This window comes from Microtus oregoni, unplaced genomic scaffold, assembly GCF_018167655.1.
Source record: "Microtus oregoni isolate MIOR12 unplaced genomic scaffold, Mior012 000020F_ref0000438, whole genome shotgun sequence".
Taxonomy (NCBI): Eukaryota; Metazoa; Chordata; class Mammalia; order Rodentia; family Cricetidae; genus Microtus; species Microtus oregoni.
The window spans coordinates 33,900,983-33,911,436 of NW_024543079.1; the positions used below are offsets into that span (position 1 = coordinate 33,900,983).

General features: G+C 45.8%; 1 protein-coding gene across 3 annotated transcripts; it reads right to left on the minus strand.

Annotated features, from left to right (window-relative positions):
- Positions 1-1,187: 1,187 nt before the first annotated feature.
- Bmp2 (bone morphogenetic protein 2) lies at positions 1,188-10,192 on the minus strand. 3 transcript variants are annotated; one of them, XM_041670905.1, is made up of 3 exons: positions 9,898-10,192; positions 8,436-8,733; positions 1,188-3,158 (listed from the first exon to the last, which is right to left on the minus strand). In XM_041670905.1, the coding sequence occupies exons 2-3, from the start codon at positions 8,602-8,604 to the stop codon at positions 2,317-2,319; spliced, it is 1,011 nt and encodes a 336-aa protein (XP_041526839.1). In that variant the 5' UTR covers positions 8,605-8,733; positions 9,898-10,192; the 3' UTR covers positions 1,188-2,316. The 3 variants fall into 3 exon arrangements, with proteins under 3 accessions (XP_041526839.1, XP_041526838.1, XP_041526837.1); XM_041670904.1 differs by having other exon boundaries at positions 8,436-8,785; XM_041670903.1 differs by lacking the exon at positions 9,898-10,192 and having other exon boundaries at positions 8,436-9,105.
- Positions 10,193-10,454: the final 262 nt, after the last annotated feature.

Genomic DNA, 10,454 nt, shown 5'->3' on the forward strand with positions numbered 1-10,454 from the left:
TGACACAGTTCATCTCTTGCGAAACTTCTACACCTTAATGGAAACCAAAAACGTAGCCATCCACGTATGTGACACACATAATCTTCATATATGTGTATGCATAAATTAGAACATACACACACTGTATAAATCGATATGTATATACATACACATCACGCGGGACCTGTTGTTCAAGTAGTTTTGACCAAGAAAATCAGAAACAGTGAAGCAGAAATCATGCCAAGAATGGGCCTGCCAGAGGATGGAATCCTTGTAGGATATCCCCACTCCTATCTCCAGAACTTGGAGAAACATGGGAAACGCATGGACCATTCTTTTTAAGAAGATGTTAGGATTGTGGTTTGTTGTTAGTACCCATGGCAAGACACAGCAAAGAATGAGTGAAGGACTTCGCTAGCCATAGTTGGCTCTAATGGTTTCTACCTGTGCAAAGGGAACAGCAAAAAGGGATAAGAAAGAACGCTTCAAAAGATAACCCGGTTATTCATTCAAAATAAGATCTCTGAAACTTCAAAGCCTCTAAAGGTAAGCATGCTCAAGGTCAACCCATGTTAATACTGGAGAAGAATTTAATTCAAACAGCCCTTCTCATTGTGAGCACACTGCTTTCTGATTCCGTTTGAAGACAGGGGTTGAGAAAGGGGGTAAAAACTAGGCGTCAGCCATGAGGGGACTACAGGAGGACCCACATTCTGGAAACTGACCTGAAACAGCACCTTAACCTGGCATTGTGGATTCCCTGCCTAGGTTGCACTTCCAATCTGAGTGTGGAAGCTCAGCCACAGCTGCCTGTTAACCCTCCTGGGCTGCATTTGACTTCACTCCCTTTGGGCAGCTGGCCAATTGGCAGATGTCTTCACAGAAGCTGATCCCAGACACTCTTTCCTTCTAATTTGTTGGCATTGTGGCCTCCGTTGTAAGGGATGGCATCTCTGGAACTTTACCGTGGGCTCGTTCTGCAGTCTTTGCCTCATTCTAGCCTTGGCTTTCCCTCACTTTCTTTCCCGCTCCTGGTGCAAATGGGGTTTGTTTGGAATTCTCCAACTGTTTAAGTCACCCCCTCCCCGCCACCTTTAAATCAGTCACTTCAGCAATGAAAATGCAAACACAGATAGACTCTGGGAACACTTAAAAATGCACTATTTGCTCTCATGGGTTAGATTTTATAGGATGAAATGTCAGAGTTTTTGATATTTATTATCGGAAACAGGGTTAACATTTGGAGAAATGTGTCCAAATACACATCCCTGGGAAGAAAAGTAAGCAGACAGGTCAGAGAACAGGGTGTAGGCAGAAAAACAAGGTGCTCAATGTTGCTCAGTGTTGGGCAAACGTAGACAATTGGGTGCTTTGGTGAATAAAGAGCTTGCTGATAATGGTAAACACAAAAATACAAATCAATTTCCACTTCTTTATGAGGGCCACAAGATAATCAATTGTACATATATATGACCACAATGTTAATAAAGAAGAAATATTATATTTTATTTAGTACTTTGGCCAGATCAGCCCCCTGGAAGGGATCATAGGTTTAGGAAAGAACAAGACGCCATTATCATTTCCTGACATGGTCACAGTTTTCCTATTTATTTCCACTCGTTCTGCTTTATTCTTTCTGCAAGGAGAGCTTTGCTAGCAGATCAGTAATGTCTGGTTCTTATCCAAATATCCCCCCCTAATAAGAATGAAAGTTCTCACGGATTGGACAACCACTCTGCAACATTCCTGAGAATTGAATAATATAATAATCTTGAAAGTCAGCAGAGTGGATTATCCATTTTTTTTTTTTGGACTTGAACTTGTGAACTTAACAGTAGTGCCGCGAAAAACAGAAAGCAAACGTGCAAGCACTTTGCCCAGTAACCTTCCATGTAGACTCCGCATCTTAAATACACACAACTGAAAAACAACTACAATTTTTGGAAAATTATATACAAACCTGATATTTCTTTTGATTACATATAAATACAAATTAACTATCTTTTTTTTCCTAAAAAGTGGTTATAATAGTAAATAAATACAAAATAACTCTGACCATTATACTTCATGTGCTGGAGTTGAACCCATATAAAATGTACAACTAAATACATTTTAAATCTTTAAGGAATAATTCTCTGATTAAAATATTTGCTTTCCCAACTTCTTTTTCGTAGATATAAATATATTTTCAAAATAGCTGTGTTTTTTTTCCATTCCGTTCCATAAATAAAGTCTTCATTGGGAAATATTAAAGTGTCAGCTGGTTTTTTTTGGGGGGGAGAGTAGGGTTTTTTCTTTTTCTAAAATATATATATTTATTTATTTATTGTTGCTGTGCTAACGACACCCACAGCCCTCCACAACCATGTCCTGATAGTTTTTTAGCACAACCTTTTCATTCTCGTCTAGGTACAACATGGAGATTGCGCTGAGCTCCGTTGGCACACAACATGCCTTTGGGATCTTGGAATTCACGGAGTTCACGAGCGTCTGTACTATGGCATGGTTAGTGGAGTTCAGGTGATCTGCCAGGGGAAAGGGGCATTCCCCGTGGCAGTAAAAGGCATGATAGCCTGGAGGGGCCACAATCCAGTCGTTCCACCCCACATCGCTGAAGTCCACATACAAAGGATGTCTCTTGCAGCTGGACTTGAGGCGCTTCCGCTGTTTGTGCTTGGCTTGACGCTTTTCTCTTCTGTGGAGTGGATGTCCTTTGCCATCGTGGCCAAAAGTCACTAGCAATGGCCTTATCTGTGACCAGCTATGTTCATCTTGGTGCAAAGACCTGCTAATCCTCACATGTCTCTTGGAGACACCTGGTTTCTCTTCCAAATGGGCCACTTCCACCACAAACCCATAGTTGGCATGTCCCTGTGCAGTCCACCGCGTCACGGCCGGGGTGACATCAAAACTCTCCCACTGACTTGTGTTCTGATTCACTAATCTGGTGTCCAGTAGTCTGGTCACAGGGAATTTCAAGCTGGTTGCTGCAGGCTTTATAATTTCATAAATATTAATTCGGTGCTGGAAACTATCGTTTCCCAAAGTTTCCTGTATCTGTTCCCGAAAAATCTGGAGTTCTGCAGACGTGATGAACTCTTCCGTGGGGACAGAACTTAGGTTGAAGAAGAAGCGGCGGGCTGTTTTCCCACTCATTTCTGGGAGTTCTTCTACAGCTTCTAGTTCGATCAAAGTGGGGAGAAAAAGGAAAGCATTCAGTAAGAGAGCCAATGGTAATTGACTTCTTTATGAAAGTCTAAAACCTCAATGGACAATTCAAGTTAAACTGCATCGAAGTTTGCAACCAGAAAGTAAAAATGTCAGGGCTAGAGAAACCCTGTCTGCCTCCTTTCCTTGGCCCTGGGTTTCATGCTCAACACTTTAAAGGAAATAAAACTATCTTGTCTCTAAAGTGAAGATAGAGTCTCATTTTCCTGTTTCTATATGATCACATTTAGTTTGTAATTGCTATGCTTTTAATCCAATATCTGAACCTAGCTCCTAGGTAGCTATAATAATGGAGGAAATAGTGAAACACTTCTTTGGAATTCACTGACTTTAGGGGGAAAAGTCAGTACTATAGTTACAGAGGGCTAATGACTGAGGGGCTGAGGAAATGATTGCGTTTCTTAACTAAGAAAACGAGCTTTCATGTCAATCCCTTAAGCGGCATGTGAAAACATCACTCTACAATTTAGATGATTTACAAATCTCAATATACAGATTTCAGTCTCTTAATTAGAGACTCCGAAACGCAACATCAATGATGACATTTTACAAAGCGCACCCTACCATTTTGCTCAGAACTCTAGAGACAGAGGTATGGGTGGCACTAGGACACTGTAGTAATTAACGATAAAGAATTTCAGGAGAAATAACTCCCGACTGCCTGTTCTCTCATCTCCATCGCATCCTTATTCAACCCCTGGGCAGACACAGCAGTCTTAGACTCTGGCCTGCATAACAGTTGCTCTGGGAAGGGGCCTGCGAGCCTGCATTTCCATCAAGCTCTTAGTAAGAGATGCTGCGAGCTATGGACCATGCTTCAGTGTCAAGGATACAAAAGATGTTTCTTGCATACAAAGGAAGAGTGACAAAGAAGCAGATTTGCAAAGCCCCTTTTATAGAAGAGGCCTAAGTATTGGCCAGTGAGTAAGGATTCAGGCTACCATCAGCCAGCCAGGGACTAAAACAGGGGAGTCGTCTAAAGCTCTTCTGCTTTGACATGAAGAACACTAGGCCAGCAGGGTACCATTCATGGTCCTCTTGCACCTGCTTGCCAATAAGTTCTTGATGATACCTTTGGGGACCCATTCATGTTCTGAACTTCACTATCAGTTAATGGTACTTTAGGGCAAGGACATTCCTAGAAAGTCTGAAGGACTGTATGTAGCTTCTTTTGAAAAAACTCATTTTGATTGCTCTTCTTGGGTCCCTTTTCTGCCTGAGGCACTTCTTCAAGGGAAAAAGAAAAAGAGTAGCAGCATCCCCCAAATCCTAATCACACCAAATCACACTGACTTCTCCTGACATTGGCACAGAAGGTACATATGACTTCCTTTAAAGACAGACTATAAAGGCAAATTACCCAGGGCCTTCTACAAACAGCTACATTAGTCAACAGAAAAACACAGTGGCAACAAAATCCCTGAATCCCAATTCACAAAGAAGGAAAATGTGACAATCATAAGTACACATGCACACATATACACACATATATGACCATAGGACAAAAGCAAAGGGGCAATCCCCAAGACGAATATGGGAGACAGGTCATTGAAGCAGCAGAGAATAATATCTGTCTAAGAAATAAAGTCAAGATTGAGATCTTCCAGTCAGAAGCATAGAAACAGCCACTTCCTGTGGCCTGTCTGTCACTCAGGAGGTAAGGAGTATCAGCAAGACAGAGTAAGTGGCCTTCACAAGAGAGAACAATGCACTACCCAATACTAATGACAAAAGAAAGACCTATCTCCAATCTCCCAACAGCATTTCTATTGCTCTAATCCTTAGAAGACCCCGTCCAGCCTTCATTCCAAAGTATCTACTGTTACTGTTCACTGAAACCATACACAGAAGCCAAGAATTGAAAGAATATCTCAACTCAGGAGGCTAACTGCCTAAGTAGGGTCAGGACACAAACACCTTTTCTCTTTCAGGGAACAAGGTGCAACCTCTTCTTGAGGGTGGGGAATTGAAAATCTCTTTTAAATAAAGTAAATTATAGGAAAAGGCCTCTACAAATCATGGCAGCAAGCCTAGGGCTCAGAAAATACAGAGAGGGTAATGTACACTTTCTGGAGGCTGAACTGCCTGCTAATTCTCTGTAAACATCCCCTGTTGAATCAGCTGAACTTGCTAAGGGATTTCAGGATTTTTACCTGGTTCCAACCTGAGTATCAGGCTCTTAGTTCTTAATCAAATGGAAGGACTGATTAGCTGCAAAAATGTTCAAAAGAAAAGGGGGGAGGGGGAGAGAAAATAGGACAGCAACGCCAGTCCATTTTTTTTCTAGAAACAAAGCCCAGATTTAACATTCCACACGACGGCCATCTGTCTATGAACGACCTTACAACAAGCTCAGTAGAGGGGAACCGTGATTATCTCCATTTTGTGAATGAAAGAGCTGGGAATTCAGAGAGTTTATGTGAACTTCTCTTAGGTCACAGAACTAACTTGAGTCTGCGGCAATGCCCAAGTTCTAGCCATCGGAAGGCGTGAGGAGAGAAATCAAATCCTAAGCAGCGGTCCAAATCTTTAGGAATTGGTACCTTATACCATGGTAACTGCCGAGTGAGGTTTTGTTCTGGGAATGAAAACATATTGCCCAGCTGCCTTTTGGACATGTAGACAGAGCTGAATGAACAGAAACGCGAAGTGACACCACTGGATGGGACGCACAAACATTGTTCGGAACCTGCTCTCTGTGGCTACTTGTTTGCCCTGAAGTAGGGCGAGTTTTATTTCAGAAGTTATCATTAAGCTTGGAGGATTTTGCAACCCTTTTTGGACAGAACACATTCCTCCATCCAAACAACAACAAAGCCTGCGGCTGCTCCAGACCAGCAGCTGCATCTCACTCCTGCAACAAGATTCAAGGGGCTCTGGGCCACACATGGCTTTCTACAGGATAAAGTCAATGACACACCAAAGAGAGAGAACAAAGTTAAAATACACAGAATTAAGTTTCAATCTTTGAGATAACGAAGGAAGTGGTGGGAAAGGAAAGCAGAACCTGGTGGTTGTTAGTAACTCCACATGGTCTCTGCTCCCCTGAGCACAGCACCTTCAGGAGGGCTCTGCTTCTGGAGGTCCAATCTAAAGACTGAGTGAAATAGCCCAAGGGCACAAGGACAAAAGCAGCCTGGAGATGAGTCAGGAGGGATCCAAAGGGACCACTGACAAACAAGAGGCACTGGAAACATCAGTGGCAAGGACTATCTGTAAACTGAGCAACTGTTTTCCCCACAGGGTCTCTGTAATTACACCGTGACAGCTAGAGGCAGATAGATAGGGGCATTCCTGGTGTCTGTGTCCAAATGCATACTGGAATTTTGGACCATGCTTTCACCATCACAAGGCAAAGCCACTCAACAATGAACAGTCTTGCAAAATGTCCTGTGTGTGTAATGATGATAGAAAAGAGATGTTGCAGTAAAAATGACATCTAATTACACCAGATAGGCTGGTGCACGTTACTCTAAGCAAGTCCATAACTTATATATAGCTTTATACATGAAAATCACATTTAAAGACAGAAATTTTTGTTATGAACCCAAGCACACCGAGTTAAACTAACACAGAGAGACAATGCTTTGCCTGTGTTTATCAAGTCACTTCCAAAGGAAGATTGAGAAGATGCAGATTTTACTCAGAAAACTTTCATTCAATTGTAGCTCTGTGTTTTAATGGACTTAAATGATCCTTTTAGCTTTGTTTAAACAAGGATAAAGTATATATGTGGTTTCTACAAATACAGAATAGTTTTCATGCTAGAAAAGACTAGTAAATAAAAAATACACAAATAATCAGGTTTTCACATTAAATCTCCAGAGGCATCAGGGGAAACAGCTGTGTGCTCCCCCCACCCTCTTATCTACAAAAGCTTTCTGATCACTGTCAACTAGGAGAGATTAGCTTTGGACAAAATCACCTCAGGGTGGTGGGGATGGAGTGAAACACACCTGAGTCTCCCTGCTCTCCTTGGGCAGATCCTGAAGACCAGAATGGGGTCCCACTATCTTTCAAAACTGAGAAATCTGTTTGAAAGAGATGGGTTTTAGAGTGCCCTTCCTGAGTAGCTGCCTCTGGGAAGATAGACCTCTTGCTATGTGACCTGCCTGTGGGACTTTTGCCTATAATCAAGCAGACTTCTCAAAGTTTAAGCCATCTTATGGGGGGTGGGGCTACCATTTCAGGGCACAGATGTTCTTTTGCTTGAAATTTATCATCTTAGCAAGGCAAAGCAGAATCTTAAAAGGGGAATGTCTCTCCTAGCTCCCTACTGTTCTAGAAATTGCTGCTCACTGACAGACAGCTCTGCATGCTTCTAGAACTTGAAGGAACTGATATTCTATTTAGAATACATTAAGCCAAAAGAACACTTAAAGTCACACACACACACACACAGAGAGAGAGAGAGAGAGAGAGAGAGAGAGAGAGAGAGAGAATATTGAGACAGAATTGAGCTGAGGCGTGATGTTTAACTAACTGAACTAAGAACTTTGGTGCAAGTCTCTAAGACATTTCGAACCCACTAAATGTCTTTCTGATGAAGTGAACAGAAATGCCCTACCTTGGGAAGCCACATTCATATCCAAAGGAAAAAAACAACCCACTGTCTTGCTTAGGAAGGTAACGCTCAGTAGAAGAAACAGCTTTTATCTGAAGGCTTGCCCTGTCTCCAGTTGGTGACTAAGATTTAAACCCAAGACTGGAAGGTCACTGTGGAAACAATAAGATTGATTGTGGAATTGATCTCCCACGGGGATTAGATAGGTATTCAAAATCTTTCAAACTAGGCCCAGATCAACAGTAAATTTGAATGCTTTGGGGCCCTGGGCTTTTAGTCTGTTAATATTATCCATGAACTTTCGGCCCTTGGTTCTGTCGAAACTCCAGCGTGAACACAAGACACAGAGCTTTCGAACAGATTTTAAGGAAGCCAACCCTCCACCTTCTCCTGTGCAGTTCAGGCACGTTTAGTTGACTAGGGACTGGGCAGCCTTTTACCCTCTTCCCCATCACTCATTTTCCCTCCAGTTCTTGGAGGAGGAGTCTGTCTTCTGGCTACCTGCCAGGAAAGGGTGCGGACTCACCAGTGGGGAATCCCTGGCTCGGGGCCACAGAGGGGATGGTACAGAAGCAGAGGGGCCGTCCGCTGTACTAGCGGAGGCCCGGGCTACCCGCCGAGTCCCCGCCCGCCGTCCCCGCCCCGCCGCCCGCCACCCGCTCACCTTCGTGGTGGAAGCTGCGCACGGTGTTGGCGCGGCTGGTTGCCTTCTCCAGCCGGTGGTCCGGGGCGGGCGCTCCTGGCTGGCCCGAGTGCCGGCGGTACAAGTCCAGCATGTAGGGGGGCACCACGGCGTCCTTGCTGGGGGTGGGTCTCTGCTTTAGGCCGAACATGCTGAGCAACCTCAACTCAAACTCACTGAGAACGTCGTCCGAAGGCCGGGACAAGGGGCGGCCGGATGCCGCGGCGAACTTCTTGCGGCCCAGCTCCGGAATGAGGCCGGCCGCGCCGCCCAGGAGGACCTGGGGAAGCAGCAACACTAGAAGACAGCGGGTCCCGGCCACCATGGTCGACCTGCGGACAGGGCCGACGTGAGTCACCCACGTTCCCCGCCCAGTCCTTCGCCCGCCCCCGCGGCCCCGGCTCCCATAGGGCTCGCTGGCCTTCTCCAGGATGCCCTCCTGGCATGTCATGCTCACGGCTACAACCCGGATGATCAAGAGGATGGAGGATCCCAAGTCCCTGTGCTTTCCCTCCTCTCATCCCATTCTCTGCCTACATTGGGCTTCTTACTTAAGGCTTGGTCTTCACTCCCAATAAAAGTCAATGACCATCATGCACCTTTTCATATGACAACCAGCTGGGAAGGTGGTGTCAGGAAGCAGGGAAGCCACCGGTTGGTCTGACACACTGCATCTCTTACAAAACTATACTGTGCAGCGCTCGTTTGCACATAAACAGACCCAAATGCACATGTGACTTCCTTAGAAGCGCTGTTTAGAACTTCCTGGTAGGCGACTATATCTAACTTGTAGATTCGGTAAGTGCTAAATTCAAGATTACAACTTCGGACTCCACTTTCAAGTTGTGGCCCAAGTCCCTAACCTCGGGGTTGACCCACTGGCCACTCTGTCCCCTTCCTTAGACCCCTGTTAAGTCAAGGAAGCCATGCTCTTTACTGCAATTATGTAAATGGTAGTTTCTCTGAATGCACGTGTAAACTGTGACACATCACGTCCTTGCAGTAAACACACAGGGAGCCCAACTGTAAGTACCTTCCTTCCTAAATGGACCTAGCTCTTAAAACAGACTCCAGGTCTCAGGCATAATTTAAGGACAGCCAAGGTATCTCTACTGCAACTAACGGGTGAAATCCACTGAGTTTCTGTACTTTTTTTTTTTTTTTTTTTTTTTTTTTTTTTGTAAAGCCCTTAAGTCTCTAACAGACCTAATTATATACGGAAAACTGGGGAGAAGGACGGACCGGCAGAAGAGCGCAGGCCAGGTGGTCAAGGCAGAGGGGTCTCGGGTTTGGGATGTCTGACCCCCTAGGGCGGGCTTCGCCGCACGTGCACCGGGAGAGGGTCTGTTTACATCCACTCGACCGGTCCTCCGTGGCGCTCAGCGCCGCATGGAGAGAACGCGGTGTCACCCGTCAGCCCCGGGTCCCGGCCCGTGTCCTCTACCTTTAGGAGACCGCAGTCCGTCTAAGAAGCACTCGAGGGCACGTCCATTGAGAGAGTCTCCACATGGAAAAAGCTCTGTCCGAGGGACCTGGAGCAGCGACCGGGTTTCTGTTGTCTTTCTTCGCCTGGTCCTTCTCTGGGTGTCAGCCGCGTCGTCCTTCTCCCCGTGGAGAACGGTGTTTTGGGGTGGACCAGGTCGGCCGAGAAGCAGAGAGGTGACGGGGTTGGAGGCAGCAAGACTGGATCCGCCGGGCGAGGACACCGGCGCGAAGTGGGGAGTCTAAGTCACTCTCCCGGCAAGTTCAAGAAGTCTCCAGCCAAGTGCTGACACACAGCCTCGAGCAGGGGGAGGAGTGCGGGGCAGGGACGGGAAGGGAAGGAAAGGCAGAGGCAAGGCTGCTGCTGTCGTCGTCCTCAGGGATCAGCGCTGGTAGGGCGCGGGGCGGGCTCCGGGACTCGCCGGGCGAGGGTCGGACGCTCCGCGCTAGCTCGGCCGCGACCCATGACTCGGGGCAGCCATCCTGGGAGACGCCGGGTCCGGGAAAAAGCGCAGCGAA

Excerpts from the sequence above, each read along its gene's own strand:
- Bmp2 (XM_041670903.1), bottom strand. The coding sequence starts at position 8,904 with ATGACATGCCAGGAGGGCATCCTGGAGAAGGCCAGCGAGCCCTATGGG. Across the intron at positions 3,159-8,435 it reads GCGCAGCTTCCACCACGAAG|AAGCTGTAGAAGAACTCCCA; the intron begins GTGAGCGGGTGG and ends TGATCGAACTAG.